At 33.9% G+C, this 23,095-nt stretch overlaps 1 protein-coding gene across 1 annotated transcript in view; it reads right to left on the bottom strand.

Moving 5' to 3' along the window:
* Positions 1-23,095, bottom strand: part of asic4a (acid-sensing (proton-gated) ion channel family member 4a) — a 190,694-nt gene that overhangs the window by 15,677 nt on the left and 151,922 nt on the right. Inside the window, 4 exon segments of the mRNA NM_214787.2 lie at positions 1,704-1,757; positions 5,088-5,241; positions 9,856-9,983; positions 10,235-10,379. Coding sequence (NP_999952.1) covers positions 1,704-1,757; positions 5,088-5,241; positions 9,856-9,983; positions 10,235-10,379 — 481 coding nt within the window.

Raw genomic sequence — 23,095 nt, 5'->3', positions numbered from 1 at the left:
AAAATAAATTATCAATTTAAAAAATGTATATTTCTACGGTGGCATAAATTATTTCTGTGATTACTCAAGACTTTAGTGTCACAATCCATAGAATTTTTATTATTATTTTATTTATTTTTTTGCTTGGAACATGCCAGGAATTGTGTCCTTCCACCAAGGATTATGGGAACCACAGGGAAAAGAAAATACTACTACTGCAAAACCCCATTTGAAAATGTTCTTCTCTATAGCCTCTACAGATCCGAATTATGTTCCAAGTTTTAGAAAATTGTAAAAGTATGTTTTCACAGTTCTTGAGGCCCCAACAAAAACCTCAAATTTATATATATATATATATATATATATATATATATATATATATATATATATATATATATATATATATTATATGTATATATATATGTATATGTATATATATATATATATGTATATGTATATATATATATATATATATATATATATATATATATATATATATATATATATATATATATATATATATATATATATATATAAATTTGAAATTTGAGGTTTTTGTTGAATAGATTGCAACTAATTTACAATAAACTTTAAATTCATCTTCCTCATCACTCCACATAATGTCCACATCTGAGATATTCCCATCTGCTATACGCTTAAGAACTTCAGGATCTGTATATTCAGCATATGAAATTGTTTCATAAAAAAGTTCAATCATCATGGAGATATAATGTCATAAACACACCTTGAATCCATTGTCCATATCGTAATGGACAGACATTAAAAAAAATAAATAAATAAATAAAAATCCTGATCTAAAGCTTGCAATGTTACAAAATATTTTAAACTTTAATTAGTAAGGGCAAACCCTCCTTTTTTACATACAATCTATGAAATAATGGCAAACATATCAATAAATCTGAATAAAAACATTGTAAATGTGGCTTACGTCTGTGTTTGGAGTGAAATGACGCCATGCTGCTATTCAGTGTAGTGGGTGTTTTTCAAACTAAGCCGACTCACCACCATTTGATTGGATGACAATCACACACTCTCATGGACTGTAGGCTTTAAATTAGATGAAATGCTTAGGAGCCACAAAAACATGGTCTGACATGAGATCCATTGTAATGGACACATGGTTCGAATGAGGTATTAGAATATACCTAAAATAAATTAATGAATACATTTCTGGATGAGAAAACAACAAAACATATTCAAATCAAAGTAGAGATTTCGACCAGAATATCTGAATAGGTCAATCCAGTGAATGAGAGAACAAATATATCAGGATTTAGTTCAACTAACCGTTAAATGGGGTCGAGTTTCCTTTTGACTGCAGAGATAATTAAATTTCTGGCTTATTAGATAAGGACTATCATAATTGTACCGATACATCTCTCATCATCAACTTTTCATGAGACGCTCCATTTACGAGTGTCATAAAATCAGTGGAACAAGACACCTACAGAGAGCGATAACGCCGCGAGGGTATCAGAGGCTAATGCACTGCAAGGAACTCCAGTTTAACACGGCCCTGTAAAGGACGTTAAAACGCTGGAGAACATTCTCCTTCATGGATTGACTGAGTAAATCCCGTGTAACCCACCACAAACCTCGTGCACCATGTCTGTTTATCTGGGATTTAATTATTGTGCCCACTACCTCCAGAGATATTACACTCCAGGGCGCTAGCAGAAAAAAAATGAGAAATGCTTGCTTACCAAGTGCTTTGTCCACACATTTGATATCGCTGGGTGTACAGATATTGGCATCTCCTGAGAAACAAAATACATAATGACTCTGATCAATCACAAGCAAAATGATCGCAGTTATTTCCCCGCCAGCCAAGGAAGAAAAAGCACGAGCAGTTAAGAAAGAGACAGCATGCCTCTGCTTTGTTATTCATCCTAAAATGATGGAAGACAGCGTGTTATTGAGGAAGATGGGTTGGTTTTCACCACGCCTCCCTCATGACCATCAGTCTACACCTAATTGCACCCAAAATACGCTGATTCAAATCCCTTGCCAAAGGCATATTTATAAAGTCTTTAAAACCCAATCTCCATCGACACACAATACCACAGGAGGTCCAACTTGCCATGCATCCATCGGTCGGAGTAAATATGTATGGCACCTAAAAGAGAATGGCCTTTGAGTTAATGCTTTTTGGAACAGTCTCTGTTTTCAATTTGCATTATGGGAGATTGATTTGAGTACATTAAAGTAGAAAAGCAGAGCTTCCATTAGAGCCCGGCCACCAACAGTCAAACGCTCTCTGAATTGCCACTCTGATAACAACTCAGGTGTGGTGGAGTTAATTAGAAAAGAGGTTTCTCGGGGACAGAAGAAAGTCCTCCGGTCCATACATCACTGGTTTTCAAAAGAGCAAACAAGTGTATTAGCTTAAGCAGTGGAGATCAAAATTGGAGAACAACCTACAGGACATCTTTCACTTCAAGGTCACGGCTTAGTATATTTGAACTTATCTTGTGTTTATTTAAAGCACATGAGTAGGAGAATATTTGGACATTTTTTGCTATTTGTGCAGAGAATTTTGTAAAAAAAATAAAATAAAAAAAATGCGGCATGATTTGTGCAGTATCATAACAAAAAACTGTAAATATAAAATAATAATAATACATTTTTAGGTTTTATTTAATGTTTACAATGTAAATCCAATTAGATCAACTTATTTGGTGAACAAAGCAAGTCTCTGATATAAGATATCTACTAAAAGAAAGAAAATATGACTTTACAAACTGTACTGTTAATTAAATTATATGAACTCTTTAATATTGTTATTATATCACAATGATATTAATGAAATTAATTTCAAAACCAAGTAAATATAAATGAACACACATTTCCACAAGTAAATACATAGACTCAATGATGGGCTAGAAATCTGTGGATTTCTGTGCATGCAGATTCAGTGTGGGCCTAATCCTGAGCTGTTCTACAGCAGGGGTACTCAAGTTACATTTGAGTAAGGCCACATTTAAACCACATACAATCAATTGCACAAGAACACTTTATTCAGAATAATTTCCTCAGTTTTTCTGAATTAAAAATTATGTTTATTACCAAGTCTGGCGTGTTCGTGTTCCATTTAAAGAATATTAATAATGATAATAATAAACATGATCATTTAAATAAATGTGTAAAATGTGAATTAACACATTAAAAAAATGCATTTACACTTTAACTGAGCATTAAACTAAGCAGATGCATTGAATATATATTAAATATAGGCCACTATAATATTCTAATATTTAGTTTTTCATTAGACCGATAGTATATATTACATAAATTGATACATATACTTATTTATTTACATAGTGTGTTTTTCTTAGGGTCTGTACAAAGCTGCTGTCTTACAAAAAATTAAATAAATAAAAAAATCATACAATGTTAGTATGAGGATCTCAACGTAGATCAGCCAGCTTTCATTATTGTAACAGGAGAGTAAACTCTGTGACCTCGCTGATGTGAGGACAGCTCCTTTCATTGAAATTGGAGAGCTTTTTGCTTAACAATTTTAATACGTTTGTTCTTCATGCTGCTAAGAGTATCATCTGCCATTTACAGCATGCAAAGTGTAAGCGTGGACAAGACCTGTTCTAAATAATATTAAACTTAAATAAGATATTTAAAACAGAACATTGGTGAACATTAAAGAACATTTTCACTTAATCTTGCACCTGATGCAAATTTCTTAGCTATCTGACTACCCTTATTTAACTTGAGTCTAACTTTTACAGTTTTCACTGACTTTGCAAAAAAGTGAGCAATTCTAAAATGACTGAAATTTCCAGACAGAAGGTCAAAGGGACGACCATTTCAGCCTTAGTGAAGCAATAGAAAAGCTGGCCATTCCAAAATCAAAGATTTTACCACATTTCTGTATTGATTGTTCACTCAGACCACATTTCTGACCACAATGTTGCTCCTTGTTACACAAAATAATGGAAAAAAAGTTACTTGAAACTGAAAAAAGATATAATATAATGGCCAGCCAAGCACAGATGTAATCCCGGCTGAATTTCTCTAGAAGATACATAAATATAAATAAAAGCAAATTGAATAAAGCAGTTCTTGAAACTGAAAATAAACAAATAATGAAATGGCCAGCCTGAAGTCCTGATGTAAACCCAATTGAAAATCTCTGGAAGATCCATAAATAGTATAAGTTCATATATTTATGGCTAAGAAATCACCCGATTTGAATGTTATCATTCGATTAAAAGGGCGTTATCAGTGGTTATCAGCTGATAGATATGGGCCACTAGTAGGCTCAGAAGGCTGTTATCATCAATCCACATGGTTAATCAGCTATACTAATAGAGAAGACTCCAGATCCAGATCTGTTTTTACATTACTGTGACGGTTGGGTTAAGAGTTGGGGTAGGGGTTAATAAAAATCAATAAATGGGAACATTTAATTACTACTAATTCTTGTTAACTTCTGACCACTGCCATATGTGATCTATAGCTGATTAACCATGTAGATGGATGCTAACAGTCTTTTGAGCCTACCAGTAGGCACAGAAGGCCCTATTGGCCTATATCTATCAGCTGATAACCACTGATAACACCCTTAAATCAAGTGATAACAGTGATATTGGCTGAAAAAAAGAAACACAACTGTCACTAAACAGTGGAAGATATTTAGGAAAAGGTGTTTGTTGTAATACAATCATTCTGTTTTCTAATTTTGATCATAAAATAATGGACTTTTGTTAGTGTATTTGTTATTTTGTAAAACACAGTTCTAAAATTTCCATTTTTATAAGAAAGTCTTTATGCCTTGATCTCTATTTTCATCTCAACTGCATTAAACAGAACAAAACAAATCAGCAAGTCTGTTATTATCATTGTTAAAATCTAGATTTTTTTTTCTCCAATCATCAAATGAACTGCCAAAGTCGTTGTATTGTGTGACTAGACAGTAAGCTAATTTGGAGACTTGCATTAAGCTTTCGGCTCCACTGCTTGGAGCAAATTAGATGAGACGAGTTTATTCATTTAGTATTTTAGCAATTAGCAGAATACATTAGCACGCTGATTAGGTTGAGTGGGAAATGAAAGCAGCGGTGTAGCGTTACCCGGCATGTGCACCATCCTGCATTTGCACTCACGCAGAACCTCCAGAGTCTCGCAGCGCAGGCGGCAGGCGCTGATACTGTAGGTATCGTAACCCGGGATCATCTGCTCACTGGTAGAGCGGCAGTTCCCCCAAGGCTGGGGCAGGTAGGTCAACTACAAACAGAAAGGAAGAGCCATGAGAGAGAGAGAAGGCAAGAGGGAGACAGATTGTAAGAACAAGAGAGCAAAAGAGACAGACACGGTAAATTCAAAACAGGTATGCAAATAAGCAGAATTCTCAAGCTGCGCAATGGTTTTAGAAAGCATGAAATATGAAGTGACTGACAAAAGAACAAGAACTTATTTGTACAAGGCTTGATTTGTAGAAGGCAAGCTTAATAAGTGATGAGCCTCCAAAATAAATAGTGCATTCAGCATTCTTTTTCAAGCATTAGATCCATCTTGTATGCAGTTTGACAGAGTTCTAGCTGCTTTTAGGCAGGTTTGTGTTTCATGATTGTGTAAATGCACTTTTCTGTTTTCTCAATGCATTGTATTTATGTTATTGTAAAATATTTAACCTTGGATTTTCTTTGTAATCTCAGAAATGTTCATTAAACTCAAAATCTTTCACAAAATCATTTAAGTTTTTGTGATAGCAACTATTCCACGTGTTCATCATCATCATAAAAAAACAAAAAAAACAAAACAAAGATACAATTTAAAGATCCTATAATTCCTCCAACAATAAATGGATTGTACCTCAGAGAGGCATATTCATTCATTTTCTTTTCAGTTTAGTCTCTTTATTAATCCGGGGTCACTACAGCAGAATGAACCATCAACTTCCCGCACCTGTTTTACACAGCAGATGCCTTTCCAGCTGCAACCCATTTCTGGGAAACATCCATACACACTCATACACTACGGATAATTAAACCTACCCAATTCACCTGTACCGCATGTCTTTGGACTTGTGGGGGAAACCGGAGCAACCTGAGGAAACCCACGCGAACACATGGAGAACATGCAAACTTCACACAGAAACGCCAACTGACCCAGCCAAGGCTCCAACCAGCAGCCTTTTTGCTGTGAGGCGACAGCACTAACTATTGCCCCATTGCGTTGCTCCCAGAGAGGCAGATGCCATGCAAAAACAAACAAACTGCCATGTTAGCTTAAGTTTTGATGTAGATGCCTGGGGGTTTGGAACACATTTATGTTAATTATACAAAATGATTTTGATGATGGACTTTCACTCAGAGACATTTAGAATTACAGATGATTATGGTGTTTGAGACTGGTGTGCTAGTTAGTCCATCTATCCAATCATATTTGTCCAACAATCACAGTCATCATTTTCTTTATTGCGAAATACACCTGAATGAATTCTGGAATGGAAAACAAATATATGGCAGGAATTGATTTCACACTCCACTGGATTTAATAGGCGACAAGGTGGCTCAGTGGTAAGCACTGTCATCTTAAAGCAAAAAGGTTGCTGGTTCGAGCCTCTGGCTGGGTCAGTTGGCATTTCTGTGTGAAGTTTGTATGTTTTTAGTGTGTTCACGTGGGTTTCCTTTGTGTGCTATTTTTTAATGTTACTGCCTTTATTCCAAAAATAGATTAAATTAATTTATTTCCTCAAAATTCTACACACATTACCTCATAATGACAATGTGAAAAAAAAAATTAATTGTTGCAAATTAAAAAAAAAAAAAAAAAAACCTGAAAAATCACATGTGCATAAGTATTCAATGTTAATTAAATTATTATGCACATGTGCATAAGTGCTCAATACTTTGTTGATGCACCTTTGTCAGCAATAACAGCCTTAAGTCTTTTTTAATTTGATGCCACAAGCTTGGCACACGTGTTTGGGAATTTTTGCCCATTCCTCTTTGCAGAACCTCTCAAGCTTATCAGGTTGGATGGGAAGGGACGCTGTACAGCCATTTTCACATCTCTCCAGAGATGTTCAATAGAACTTAGGTCTGGGCTCTGGCTGGGCCACTCAAGGAAATTCACCAAGTTGTTGTGAAGCCACTCCATTGATATTTTGGCGATGTGCTTTGGGTCATTGTCCTGCTTGAAGATCAACCGTCATCCCAGTCGGAGGTCAAGAGCACTCTGAAGCAGGTTTTCATTCAGGATGTCTCTGTACATTGCTGCATTCATCTTTCCCTCTATCCTGACTAGTCTTCCAGTTCCTGCTGCTGAAAAACATCCCCACAGTTTAATGCTGCCACCACCATGCTTCACTGTAGGGATGATATTATTCTGTTGATGATTGGTGCTTGGTTTTCTCCAAACGTAATGCCTGGCATTCACTCCAAAAAGCTCAATTTTAGTCTTATCAGAACAGAGAATTTAGTTTCTTATGGTCTGAGAGTCCTTCAGATGCCTTTTAGCAAATTCCAGGAGGGGAGTGGCTTCCGTCTGGCGAATATACTATACAGTCCGTTTTGTTGGATTGCTGCACAAATGGTTGTCCTTCAGTAAGGTTTTTTTGGATTAATGATCACCTCCCTGACTAAGGCCCTTCTCCCCGATCACTCAGCTTAGATGGTCGGCCAGCTCTAGGAAAACATCTTCCACTTACAGATGATGGAGGCCACTGTGCTTATTAGAACTTTCAGAGCAGCAGACATTTTTTGTAACCTTCCCCAGCCTTGTGCCTTGAGACAATCCTGTCTCTGAGGTCTACAAACAATTCCTTTGTCTTCATGCTTAATTTGTGCTTTGACATGCACTGTCAACCCTGGGACCTTATATAGACAGGTATATGCCTTTTCAAATCATGTCCAATCAATTGAATTTACCACAGGTGAACTCCAATGAAGCTGAAATATCTCAACAGCGATCAGTGGAAACAGAATGTACCTGAGCTCAATTTAGAACTTCACGGCAAAGGCTGTGAATACTTATGTACATGTGATTTTTCAGCTTTTTTATTTTTAATACATTTGCTAAAATTTCTAAAAATATTTTTTTCACATTGTTATTATTGAGTATTGTGTGTAGAATTTTGAGGAAATAAATCAATTTAATCCATTTTGTAATAAGGGTGTTTTGTAAAGATGAACTAATGAATAACTTCACTGGATTTTAGACATTTTCTAATTCATTGGGAGCATGAATTAAAGACTAAATATGCATACCAATAATAATAATAATAATAATAATAATAATAATAATAATAATAATAATAATAATAATTAATGAATTTTTCTTTAGCTTTGTTTTTTATTTATCTGGGGTCACCACATCGGAACAAACCGCCAATTTATCCAGCATATGTTTTACGCAGTGGATGCCCTTCCAACCACTACCCATAACTGGGAAACACCCATACACTCTCAAGTTCATACACACACTCATACACAGCGGCTAAATTTGCTTACCCAATTCACCTATATCGCATGTCTTTGGACTGTGAGAGAAACGGGAGCACGCAGAGGAAACCCATGCAAACAAGAGGAGAACATGCAAGTTTGTGTGGATTTCCTCTGGGTGCTTCCGCTATTGACCCTATTCTTTAATGCGAAAGTACGCTTGTATTTGCGATTGTTTTAGAACTTCTGATTCAGTCGCCTATGAGAGTCATGACTAGAAATAATAAATGGCAGAAAACCATGAAACGTCTTGCTCTACAAACAAGTGTTTGCATGACTATACAGACAAAATAGAGTAATATAATAAGAAAATGTCAGTTTGCAACATCAAGCAGTAATTCTAGCTGTTTTTAACATCTAAAAACGAATGGAAGTAAATGCGACAGAAAGTCCTGAGCCAAAAAGATTTAAATGGCTGCGCCTGCTCGAACGCGAGCTTAGCCTAAATTGGCTGTAGTGTATGTGTGTGAAAGAGTGTGTATGGGTGTTTCCCAATATTAGGTTGTGGCTGGAAGGGCATCCACTGCTTAAAACATATGCTGGATAAGTTGGCAGTTCATTCCACTTTGGCAACCCCAAATTAATAAAGGGACTAAGCTGAAAAGAAAATGAAAGCATTTTTGCTTTAACTTCACCTCAAAATAACAGTCGAGTCTTTGAAATAAACCCTTCTCAGAGATTATGTGTTTATCAATCATGCTGAATCTTTGAAGGCAATTAAATCACATGTTTATTCAACAACTGCTTTTTTCTCGGGGTTTTTACTGGTTCTTTGTGTATTTGGACAGGGTTTCTTCAAAAGAAAATCAGACCGTGTTTCTTTAAGAAGATGTACATGACAATCATAGCTTAGTTCAATTGTGTTTGCGAATTAAAGTCAATGAATCGCCCAGCCCTGTTTCAAAGGTATCAATAACTCTTTAAACGAGTACAAGTTTAGTTTTAAAAACTGAAATATACTTTGGGTTTGAATCTAGCCCTGGTAGCTCAGGCATCATTTGTGTTTCAACTTTCACAAGCATGTTAGCCCTTCAACTGCCAGTCACTTTCTCAACTCTAAATGTGTGTTTCACACTTGCAAAGAAATCCTCCTCCACTAATTGCCTCTATTTGTGTTTATTTTTTCACTTCAATCTAACAAGAAACAGCATGCTTTCTGGAATGTTGTTTTTTTTGGCAAGAGCTGTGTGACAATTAAAAAAAAAATAGCTTTTGTTTTCAGAAATAAACAGCATATGGTTTGGAATAACATGACGGTGCGTAAATACTGACAAAGTTTTAGACCATTAAGCATTTAAAAAAATATGGAGATGAACAGCAGGTAGGCTACTGTACAAAGCCTGATTTCATCATATGTGTTGTTTCATTTGAGAAATTAAGAAAAGGGTTATACCCTTTGCTCTTGACAGGATACAAAGGTCTGGAAACCCGGAGAGACTCCAAAGCCCAGCTGATGGATGTAGGGCGGCTCATCCTGACTGTGGATCTGAACACGAATTCCTGCCTCTAAAGATGTTTCATCTACGAAAAAAAAAGAGCGATACTGAGCAAGGGTAAGAGAGCAGAACAGCCAGAATGAGCAAGAACGCAAAGATAAGCCTCAGATATCCTTCTATCAATACAAATGGGAAAAACAACATCACAAATAAAGCTTGAATTTAAACAGGTTTATCTTAACAGATTGTGCAGACACACTTGTGAAAAGCAGAAAATATGAGATGACTCGGCAACTTTCAGAGCAGAAATCATTTCTGTGTGACACTATAACTCACTCGTCTCCTTCCAGATAGGCAGATAATCATCCTGCTGGATATCCAACATGATCTCCAGTCCGTTTCCCATCCCACCTTGCTTTGTCTTCCTGGAGGTTGTCTTGTTTCCATTGAAAGTATAGCATTTTCCATATCTTGTGTAGACCTGTGAGGAAAAAATAAAGGAAAAAAAACACCAATGAGAAAACTTTGAAGACAAACTCTCATGATGGCTTTACACATCCAAACCTGAGAATTCAAATGTTTTAAAGGTTAAAGTTGCACTAATAACATATTTTTAGAATGATATAATTTTGCTATCCTAAATTATTACACAGTTCCTTTGAATACATGATTCTGATTATTTATTCTGAGTTATTATCTGCTATAACAACTGCAGAAACTAATAATGCAAGACAAGAATCGTCTTGAATGTTACACTGATATCCATATTTATATGCTTATCTTTGATGCTGCCACTCTTGACCCTTTGATAGCTTTACATTTAATTAAATAATTAAGAAATGATCACATCTCAAAGAAATGTTTTGTGTTTAACTGTTTAGTATTGCGTGTAGATGTAGATCTAGGCAGTTGCTTACATAGAATAAAGCCCTTCAATATTAGAAACAGAGTTTGATTCTGCAAGAACAGCTGGCTAGATGTACACTTTACCTTATTTAGCTACACCATGCTTTTATGCTTAGCCTGTTGCAGTTGTTAGCATGAATTAGCATGTTTACTAGCATGTCATTCTGTAGGCTGTTTGCTTAGCCAATAATAGCTAAATGGATGAAGGTAAGACATTTTTGAACATTATTGACTTATGTTTTTAGGATGTTTATCATTTTGCTATCCTAAATTATTACATAGTTCTCTTGAATTCTTGATTCTGATTATTCTGGGTCACTCTCTAACAACCTTTGTGACTAATAACACAGGCTCATTTGGGCACTTAGAATCATCTTCAATGTTTTTATCACCATGCATCTATGCTTAGCTTGTAGCAGTTGTTAGCCTGAATTAGCATGTTTACTAGCAAGTCGTTCTGCAGGCTGTTTACTAAGCTAATGATAGCTAACTGGATGAACGTATGAAGTTTTTGATTTGCGTGGACTTATGTTTAAAACAAAAGATAAGTATGATTAATAGATTTTAAGCCTGCTGGCTTTGTCAAGCCAATAGCTAAACATTCATATTCTAGGATCGTGAAGGCCACGACAACGAACAAACTACAATTTTTGCAAGAAATAACCTTTGTTTCTGCAGGATTTAATACCTAAAAAATGAACCCTTTGATCCCCCAAAGATATGCCTTTTAAAATGTATGATTAATCAGGGAAAGGTCACTTTGAACATCAAAAGTTCTGAGGCATTACAATCTTTATAGAAGGCAGTTTTCCAGCTCACATGGAAAACCCAAAGAGACATTTATTAAAAATTTCACCATGCATCATTCTGTCAGTGGGCATTTGTATTCGGTGGCACAACAAACAATGTTTTCTCTGTCTCATTGCCGTCATATTCATCTTGACAAGGGAGCGAGGCAGTTCAGCAATCTGTACTGCATTATCATGCAATGCGTTCCTCAAACAAGAGGAAAATGAATTGTCCGCATCTTCAGAAACATATATGCCTCTATAATGAAATCATCACATTAAAATAATTGCTCACCACGGATAATATTGATAAGAGTAAACAAAATCAAAACCAATAACTGTTGAGACTGGACGCAATATCCTTCCATAAACCACAGACACCGGAGATAGATAGAGAGAGAGAGAGAGAAAGAGAGAGAGAGAAAGAGAGAGATATTTTATTTGAAATGAATCATTGTAAACATACTGATTATTATTTATTATTACAATTTCATCCATAAATGTTGATTGTTAAATTTACAGTTTAATCTGATTTATTTTATTTGTATTTTTAATTTGTACTTTTAATTTTATTATAATGTATTAATTTATTTATTTTCTTTTCAGCAGTCCCTTTATTAATCTGGGGTTGCCACAGCGAAATGAAGAACAGCCAACTTATCCAGCATGTTCTACGCAGCGGATTCCCGTCCAGCCACAACCCATCTCAGGGAAACACCCATACAAACTCATTCACAGTCATACACTACGGACAATTTAGCCTACCCAATTCCCCTATCTTTGGACTTGTGGGGGAAACCGGAGGAAACCGAACACAGGAAGAACATGCAAACTCCACACAGAAAATCCAACTGACTAAGCCGAAGCTTGAACCAGTGACCTTCTTGCTGTGAGGCGAACATGCTACCAACTGCGCCACCGTGCAGCCCATTATTATTATTATTATTATTATTATTATTATTATTGTTGTTGTTGTTGTTGTTGTTGTTGTTGTTGTTGTTCATTCATTTTCTTTTCGGCTTAGTCCCTTTTTTAATCTTGGGTTGCCACAGCGGAATAAACAGCCTATTAATAATAGTATTGATAATAATAATAATAATAATAATAATAATAATACAAATTTTACTACTACTACTACTTACTATGTTTACTATGTTCATATATATATATATATATATATATATATATATATATATATATATATATATATATATATATATATATATATATATATATATATATATATATAAACTTTATTATTGTTTTGGCAATACATTTAAAGCAGATATTGAATTGAACTGATAAACAAACAAACAAACAAACAAACAAACAACAAACAAACAAATAAATAAATAAATAAATAAATGTAATTGCAGTGTATAATGCAACACAATAAGATCTATTGAACTTGAGTTAGGAATAGGAAATGCATTTGGAACAACAATAGCAGTATAAGCTAGTTTTGTTTCACTAACAATTGTTCAAAAAATCAATTCAGGTTGCTGTAATGGTAAAAAAAAAAAACAGATTCTCAGTTCTAGATATTATTTAAACCTTCTGGTGCATGTCTGATCAGACTAATGGAAACATCAGAACCCAAGTACAAATTATCATGTCCATGTAGTATTATCTATGATCCACATGATCTACATGATCATATATGTAGTACTATTAATTAAGTAGTAATTAAGCTGTCATAAAATTAATAAGCACCAATATATGATGGTGCATCAACATAATGCTCATATAAGACTTTTTTTTCATCAACATGGCTGACTTTAAAAATGCTTAAAAATTCTCCATTAGCGGGGCCTGTACTGATGAGGAAGAAGCTTTAGAAGCATCACTTGTACATAGCACATGGCTGTTGAATGAGCAGAGCAGTCTGATCTCAGCTGGCCGAATGCTGAATAAAAGCTGAGCTCTCGGAGCAGCTGCACAGCTGTAATTAAAGCTGCAGACAGCCAGTATTTTCACAAGCAGACGACGGTCAAAAGCCATAAAAGAACACAGATATAAACACCATTTTAAATAATCAGACTGCAAACAGACAACACACAAACACCACCATACAGTAGCTGCGCTGTATAATACATATAAAATACACAACTACACTTAGCTAAAACCAAAGCTGACACCATAAAACTACAATAATGGTTGTTACTTGGAAAAAAAAAAAAAATTGTTGCAACAAAAAAGTTCAATGTTAGACTTGGAGTAGAAATTATAATTTTTTTAAATATATATTTCTCAAATTCCCTGCAGTTACTATTATATTTTTGGTCACACTTTATTTTGATGGTCAGTTAGTTAAATTAAGTTGCTGTACATTGCATCTACATGCCAACTAATTCTCATTAGATTATAAGTAGACTGTTAGGTTCGTTGTTAGGGTTAGGGTTATTGTAATACCTGACTTGTACTCGCAAAGTTTCTTATAGTTAGTTAAATGTCTGTTGAAGGAGTATATCAACAGACATGAAGCAGACAGTCTAATACTCAAAAAGACCATCAGAATAAAGAGTTACATTTTTTTTCTTCTAGGGAAAGATTTATTTTCTTTATTTTTACTGGAGTAAAAAAAAAAAAAAAAAAAAAAACATTAGGCACAATATTATTAGCCCACTTAGATTATTATTATTATTTTTATTGTCTTAAGATCAAACCACTGTTCTCCAATGAATTGCCTAATTACCCTAATTTTCATTGTTAACCTAATTAGCCTAATTAACAAAGAAAAAATAAATGAGTAATTAAATATTAGTAAGTAAAAATGTCTTAAACAAAATCTTCTCTTCGTTAAGCAACATTTGAGAAATATTTTTAGAATAGTCAAATACATTTGACTTTAACTCGATATATTAAATTTCTTATTGCAAGAAGAAAAAAAAATAATAAAATAAATGCATTAAGCAAGACTACAAAACTTGAAATCCATACAGTATTTTGTACTTTTGAGTATTTTGAAAGCATATTGCCAATATTAAAAATAAAAATCCATACATTAAAATGTTTATTTTTATACATTTGTATTAATTTAATAAACATTATTTATAGAATATAAGTATTATTTAACTTGCAAAAAATTCATATCAAGCTAAAGCATTAATGTGTATTTAAATTATATGTAATAAAAATGTGCAAAATGTCTAACAAAGAGAAAACACAGACACAAAAAATGACAACAAAAAATAACTCAAAACAAAATAAAAACATTATTGCTAAATGTCTCTATTAAATACATTCCTATTATAAATGAAATTAGATAAAATTACAATATTATTATTATTATTACAATATTTTACCATTTAAACAAATGCATATGATAATTATCATTCAGTGGTGTGCAAAATGACATGAGCTGTTTATAAAAGAAGGCACAGAAGTGGAAAAGGAGATCCAGCAAAACAGCTTTCCACTGCTGCTCTACTCCAGGGAAACCCAGAAACACTGTATAAAGGGAAAGCAGAGACTTCTCGCCCCACACCTCAGCTCAGAAACTTCAGTTTTCAGGGGACGGTCCACTTTGTGTTCACAAATGGTTTTTAGGAGGGCAGAGGAAGCTTCCCCATCATGCAGCAGTGGAAATGGCTGCTGGCACCGTCTCCTCTGCCTCATTTCTCTGCTTTAGAGCCCAGAGCACCTGTGATTGATGGACCATTCTGTCTGCTAACATCTCGCCCAAAGTCAGCAAAGGTAAACAGTCCAGCTTCTGTCTTCTGCCAGAAACTGCCAGCTGCACACTTCACACTAGCCCATGACACCCAGGGATTTGGATTATTATTTTGCAAATCTAAATGTTCTTTATCTAATATTTGTTATTTTACTAGTTGTTAAGACCTACATTAGCAATAATATATTTAAAAATCTATATTTAATATATGTTAAGCATCTATTGTAAATGTTGTATAATGTAACCTTTTTGCGAAAAAAAAATACTGTTGCAATCAATTTATATGTGTTGAATTTAAACAAACAAATTAAATGTAGTGATGTTCAACTTAATTTGTTAGTCTAAATTCAGTCCAGATCAATTGTTTACAACCACTTAACTTAAAAAGAAAATAGTAAATTCAAGAAATCATCTTTGAATAATTTTTTTTCATTGAAAAAGTTTAAAATATAATTCTTAACGAGCAAAAATATGAAATGAATTCAATTAAACACTAAAAACATTTTTTATTAAATTAACTTTATTATTAATTATGTAATAAATTTGAATTATTATGCAATTATTATTGTGTTATTAAGCAAGTGTTGTTAACAGTGTAACAGTGCTGTTTAAAAGTTTTTCTTGAATTGATTAATACAGAATACATAAAACAAAATGTCCATGGAGGAAGGCAAGTAAATTATTTTCATATCAAGTCAAGTTAAGCTTTATTGTCATTTCGCTACACGTGTGGACATACAGAGGAATGAAATGTTGTGTCTTCCAGGACAACGGTGCTACATAAATGAATCATAAATATAAACACAACACTGGACATATGAGCTATTTTAAAAAACTACAAATAAATAACATATGCCATAAGATACCGAACTATACACTAAACAAATCCGTTATATTATGTTTTTTTTTTTTTTTTTTCGGCAGCCGGGGTGCTGGAAAAAAGGGTAAATAATGGCTGTTAAATTAGAGACATTTACCGTAAATTAAATATTTTTCATTAAATTTTATCAAATTTAACATCTGTTATTTTACTGTAAATTTCTGTAATTTAACATTATTTTACGCAAAATTTTTGTGATTTTACGTCTGTTAATTTACCGTAAATTTTCGTAATTTAACATCTGTTATTTTACTGTCAATTTCTGTAGTTTAACATGTTATTTTACTGTAAATTTCTGTAATTTAATGTCTGTTATTTTAATGTAATTTATTTTTTTTTTAAATTAACGGCCGTTATTTAGTTTTGTTTTGTTTTTCTGGTACCCCAGCTGACGGAGAAAAACAAAACAGATTTTTTTTTTATTTATTTATTTATTTTTTTTTACAGTGTACACATAAGACAGGCTATACAAGTACTTTTACAAGAAATTAAACAATGTTGTACAGGATATGAGAGGGCTCTAAATAATCTTATTAAATATCTGTATAAATAAAAGGTTTGTGAGTTATTGTTCCTAAATGTAAAAATATATCACACAAGATACACCACAAAATCACAAATAATAAGTAAATATTGAATTTTGGATGCAAAAATTTCAATATGCAAATGTAATGAAATTGCACAGACTATAGATTCCTGCAGGATGAGAGGATCATTTTATTGTGAGAAACACACCTGCTCACTTTTGAAACCTCTTCACTAACATACAAGCTTTCAGTCGCAACCTTTGGTTAAGAAACGCCTGACTGCACAGCATTTGCATAAATCTTCCCTTTCCAGAAACACCCAAGTTAATTGGGCTTAATGTCTGGCCATTAACTGTCCTCAGCTAGTATTTCCCCTCTAAATTGCTTCATTCCCTTTTCCTTCCACTCAGTTTGATGTGTCTTTACAGTCTTTCTTTCGCTCACTGAATGTCTGCACGAAGATGAAGTAAAGGCGAAAGCTTCTCATGTATGGCAGGCATCTGACAGACTCCAGCACTCGCTGTTCTTCAATTATCCAGAGAAGACACATGAGAACTTCAGTTTCTTAACATGCAGGATGTGAGTTGGTGAAGTATAAAAGAGTTTAAATTCAGCACTGGTGTTTGATGGATTTGAGCTAACTGCCTCATAAGAAATTTGTAAGGATCGGAGTGCTTGGGAATGTAAAATTTATCAGTCGTTCCCTGGTTCTGGTAAATGTGGTGTTTTTACTAACGGAGATTGGACCATTAATTCATTAAAAAAATTTCATTTTCAAAAATGTGCACCTTGAAAGTTCAAAAGTTTGCATTTTCTGCCCATGAAAAATATGTTTGTAAAAGAGCAGCCAAATCAAATAAAAAAGGTTCATGTATCCTTAGTACCTATTGAAGTATGCTAGTTATGCAGTTGTTCATACAGGTATTTACTAGCAGTAAATTGGGATGTTATCCCTTAAACATAACTTTGTATTTATTTATTTGTAAAATGAAAGCATATAGGGCAGGGGTGGGCAAACTCAGTCCAGGAGGGCCGGTGTCCTGCATAGTTTAGCTCCAACACTAATCAAACACACCTGAACATGCTACTCTGTGTCTTCAAGATCACTAGAAATCTATAAGCAGGTGTGTGTGATTACAATAGGAGCTAAACTGTGCAGGACACCGGCCCTCCAGGACTGAGTTTGCCCACCTCTGATATAGGGTCAATAAAGACCTATATGTAATCTGCCAGTATATTTTTCCTGCTCAACATTAGTTTACATGTTTACAGTACTTGAAGACTTAAAAATGTCATTCAAATGTATTCCTCAAGGTGGCATTGTCTGATGTTTTTCTCCTAATTACCACATTAACTCACTATAACACTATCCTTTGGTTTAGTCCCCGATCAATCAGGAGTCGTCAGTCACCAATCACATATGTTTTACAAAGCAGATGTTCTTCCAGTCACTATCGAGCACATTCTCATTCTCTGAAAAAAAAAAAAAAATCAGTTTCATTACTTTTTTTTTTTTCTTTTTTTACGGCAGCTGGGGTGCCAAAAAAATAATAATAAAAATAACGGCTGTTAAATTACAAATATTTACCATAAAATACCGGATGTTAAATTACAGAAATTTACTGCAAGATAATGGATGTTAAATTACAGAAAATTTAAATATCAGATGTTAAATTACAGAAGTTTCCTTAAATATAAATTTCCGGTAAATTTTTGTAATTTAATAAATGTTATTTTAAAGTAAATTCCAGTAATTTAACATATGTAATCTTGTGGTAAATTTCTGTAGTTTAACAAGCTGTTATTTTACAGTAAATTCCAGAAATTTAACGGCTGTTATTTTACCTTTTTTTCTCGGCACACCAATATTCACTCCTGGGAGCTCTACAAGTCCCGAACTATGCAAGCCAGTGTCAACAGTGGCGAGGAAAAAAAACAAACAAAAAAAAACAAAAAACAAATGTGCATTATTCAATTTTTTTTACTAGGTTTTCTACATGGAATATCAATTACAACATTCATTTCATAATTATCTTTCCATGTTGTTGTTAACACTACCCCAAATAAACACTTCCCTCACTCAACAGCCTATAACTTCCCATCAAAAAAGCTAAATAAAGGTAAATAATAATAATAATAATAATAATAATAATAATAATAATAATAATAATAATAATAATAAATAAAGATAAATAGATTTTTTTAAATAAAAAAAAATAAATTATAATTTTTTATATAATGTATTAATACATTATTGCTCAGCTTAACAATCAAGAGAGTTATCCAGCAGATAATCTAAAAAGGGGAAAATAAATAATAAAAAATTACTATCAAATTACAGAAATTTACTGTAAAATAACAGATGTCAAATCACAGAAATTTACTGTAAAATAACAGATTTCAAATCACAGAAATTTACTGTAAAATAACAGATGTCAAATTACAGAAATTTACTGGAAATTTCTGTAATTTAATGTTTTTTATTTATGGTAAATTTCTGTAATTTAATATTTTTTTATTTATGGTAAATTTCTGTAATTTAACAGCTTAATTTAAATTAACACCCCAAAGTTTTCCTCAGTTTAAGAAGCAAGATAATTAGCCAATTAACTAAAAATGGGCGCCACAACTTGTCAAAGGTCTTTAAAGAACCAGTAAGTGTTAGTCTAATTTTTTTCCAGTTTAATGCAAGTGAACAGTTTTTTATTTATTATTTTTTTTATCCATGCATCAAATGAGGGTGGAAAGACATGTTTCCACTTTAACTGGATGAGATGTCTTGCTAGTAAAGTAGTAAAAGCTAAATCCTTTTGGACCATTACTGAAAAAAAAAGTGTGTTAAATAGCCATTTAACCCCTTTTGTCCTAATCCAAATGGACTAAATTCCTTTCGATTGTAAAAGTTTTTCACTAAATCCCTTTTAACCCCAAAAAAGGGGTTGTGTTAATGTAAGTCTTAAAATACCGCCCCTATAGGCAGCTCACCAGCAAAAGAGCACTAGTCCTCCTCAAACCTAACATATCAAAATCTTCCGAGTAAACGGGGGAGACTTTTAAACAGCCAGACTAAACAGTTGAGCCAGAAAGTGCCGCACGGTGTTATGCTCCATTAGTTCAGCTCTCGTGGGCAGCCGCTCAACTCCAGAATCCACGTATGGTGTCTCTTTGGCAGGCTATCAAACGCATTACATTTATTGTATCAATTCTTAACTTCATTAAACAACTGACTGGCAGTATCTATTCCTAAGCAGCTTATCCCTCATGCACACATGCAGAAAAATGGGCCACGTCTCGAGGACTCATCTGCACCGTTTTACACTTGTTCCGAGAGGATTATCACAGTGCTTTATCTTCCAGCATCAATCTGAGATAGAAATGTTCACAGGTTCGACACCAAAGTGGGACGTATTAGTACAAAAGTGTGTCCCTCTCCAGTGAGAAGAGCCCCTCTATTGTGATTGTTCGTAACCTGAAAAATACATCAAGTAATCACAGAAAAGAGGACTATCAGTCAAAATTTTCAGAGTCTAAGGGAGCATGGGAGTCTGATAAGAATAAAATCATGAAATCCCTTCAAGATAGCATCAAAGCCTCCCATTACATGGCAACAAACTGAGAATATTGGCAGAAGACATTGGTCCGCCTTAAAGGAATATTTTGGGTTCAAAACAAGTTAAGCTCCATCGATAACATCAGTGACATGATGTCCATTACCTCAGGCAAACATTCTCACTTTTCACCTCAGCTTGTGAAAACAAGAATCAGTGTACAATAATGTACTTGAATATGTTTTCTAACTGAAGCTGATCACAGTCGGTATGCTTTTACATGTAGTATTAAGTTCCTCTCTGATGGACTATGTTATTCAATCAGGAGCTCTATTGAATAAACCCATAGCGTATGTGTCTTTCAATTACCTGTAAAGCAATTAAATAAAAAATAGAATAGATTGCAAATATGAGCTCAATTTTGATCTGGTGTTTTGAATTGCACAGAAGATTGGTTTGATTATTCCACAAGTCCCAAAATAATCACTTGTTAAGTCAATATATAGAGTAGGTGGCTGTTGGCTGTTTGAGCACATTCAGCTACATCAATGTTAGCATTTAATGTTGTCCACTTGAGGTCTTAAGTCCAGGTGTGTGGACAGGATCTGAGCTTGTCTTCAGTAAAGCTGTGTTATGGCTGAATGAATAATGTTCACAAAACTGACACTGTTACTAAGCTCAACACTGATATGACACTATCGAGTCCTGCAGACTTGATGTCAAAGCCTAGAAGTTTAATTTGTCACTGGTTTCCACAATAATCTTTTATTTTTTTTATAATCTTATTTTATTTTTTACATTCAAGAGTAAAATTGATGCTTGGACAGGGTGTGGAAATGTTAATTAAACAATTAAACATTTAAAATGAAAAAGTGGATTTAAAAAGCATTTTTTTAAAAATAAGTGGATATATAAGAGTGAAGTTGGTGACACAGTGGCGCAGTAGGTAGTGCTGTCGCCTCACAGCAAGAAGGTCGCTGGTTTGAGCCTCGGCTGGATCAGTTGGCTGTTTCTGTGTAGAGTTTGCATGTTCTGCCTGCGTCCGCGTGGGTTTCTTCCGGGTGCTCCGGTTTCCCCCGCAGTCAAAAGACATGTGGTACAGGTGAATTGGGTAAGCTAATTTGTCCGTGGTGTATGAGTTTGTGTGGATGTTTCCCAGGGATGGGTTGCAGCTGAAAGAATATCCGCTGTGTAAAAACGTGCTGGATGGGTTTGTGGTTCATTCCACTGTGGCGACCCTGGAGTAGTGGAGGGACTAAGCCGATAAGAAAATGAATGAATGAATGAATGAGTGGAGTGTACATTTGTTCCAGTTCATTGCAAAATTCTAAGTTTACAACAAAACTTATTTTATGCCTTCACTACCTGACAAAAGTCTTGTCTCCTATCCAGGTTTTCGGAGCAGCAAATAATAACTTGACTTCTAGTTGATCATTAGGTATCAAAAGTGGCTTATATAAAAGGCAAAGGCCTCTAGATTACGCTTTTTTGACTAGAGTAAACTATGATCATGCCATGATTTTTAATTATTTGATTAGGGCAGTAAGGTTTGACTTTGCTTAGACTAAAGTCTTGTCACTTAACAGAATTAATGTACAGTATAGAATAGAAAAGTCATGGTGCAGTGGAAAAAAATATAATGTGTATGACTCCCATGAGCTTTGAGGAATACATCTATACATGTCTGCTATGACTCAAATAACTTATTAAGTCATCTGTAATGGCAAAGAAAGCGTTGTTGCAGGACTCATGACCAGAGTTCATCAAGTTCAAGCACATGAAGTTTATCAAGATTCTATGAGAATTCTGTTAGAATCTTGGGTCTATGTGGGTTCCAATAGGTCTTCTGCAGTATTTGTGATGATTGGGATGCAGTTTAACAGAGGAAATCAGTTCAGAAATGCAGTTTATCATAGGAAAAATTTGCCTTCTGCCACTTTTCCAGGTGATCAATTAGCAGTCAAGTTATTATTTGTTCCTCTTACTACTGGGATTGACGACAAGCCTTTTGTCAGGTATACTTACTGTAAAAGCCCTTTTAAAAAATCTTAAGGGATCCAGCAGTGAATTTGGTGGCTGTTAACATCATTTGGTACTCAATTAATGCTAAAAAAAGCTTTTTTCTGCATTTTTGCTTCTATTTACACAACAACTGGGCTTTGGGGCCTGGAAATATGTATGCTTTTGAAAACGGGTTTATAAATGCAATTGGACTGTTTTAAGAAGCTACTTCAAACTCATCATTTTAAATTTGTGATATATCTTTTATTCTTACTGTTTTTTTATTGTATTTTTTATTGTTTTAGTGTGCTTTGTTGCTTTTTTGTAAGTGCTATGGTTCTTTTGAAAAGCATGTTATAAATGAAATGTTTTATTATTATTATTATTATTATTTTGCAAAACTGGTATTATATGTGTTCAGTCTACAGGTATGTGCAAGAAATCTGACAACCAAAACAACAATGGTGAATGACAGAAATTGTGTTTGTGCTGTTTAAGATAATAGGGGTTATCGCCTGCTACTGGTATGACAAGCAACATGTTTTGAGTCATTTTCCAAAACATTGTATTTGTTTATTATTTATTTATTTTTTGTTCGTTGTTATACTTTGTGTAAATATAATGTTTTGACATGAAACCTGCATAATCATTTAATTATTTTACACAGATATTGAACTGTACTAAATCAACATTTAAATGACTTGACCTGAATATGATGCTAATGTTTGAAGAGTTTTATCATGGTTACACGTTATTTTACAGTATGGGTAGTCTACTTAATACATAAAAAAGAAAGTGTTTGGTTATTTAAGGTAAAATGGGTACATTGGTTATTGTTAAGTTCGGATATTCCATTTTTTGCAAAAACTATGAT

Source organism: Danio rerio, chromosome 9 (genome assembly GCF_049306965.1).
Source record: "Danio rerio strain Tuebingen ecotype United States chromosome 9, GRCz12tu, whole genome shotgun sequence".
In the NCBI taxonomy this organism is placed as follows: Eukaryota; Metazoa; Chordata; class Actinopteri; order Cypriniformes; family Danionidae; genus Danio; species Danio rerio.
Note: the sequence above shows the minus strand (reverse complement) of the source record. Positions and strands in the feature narration are given on the sequence as shown.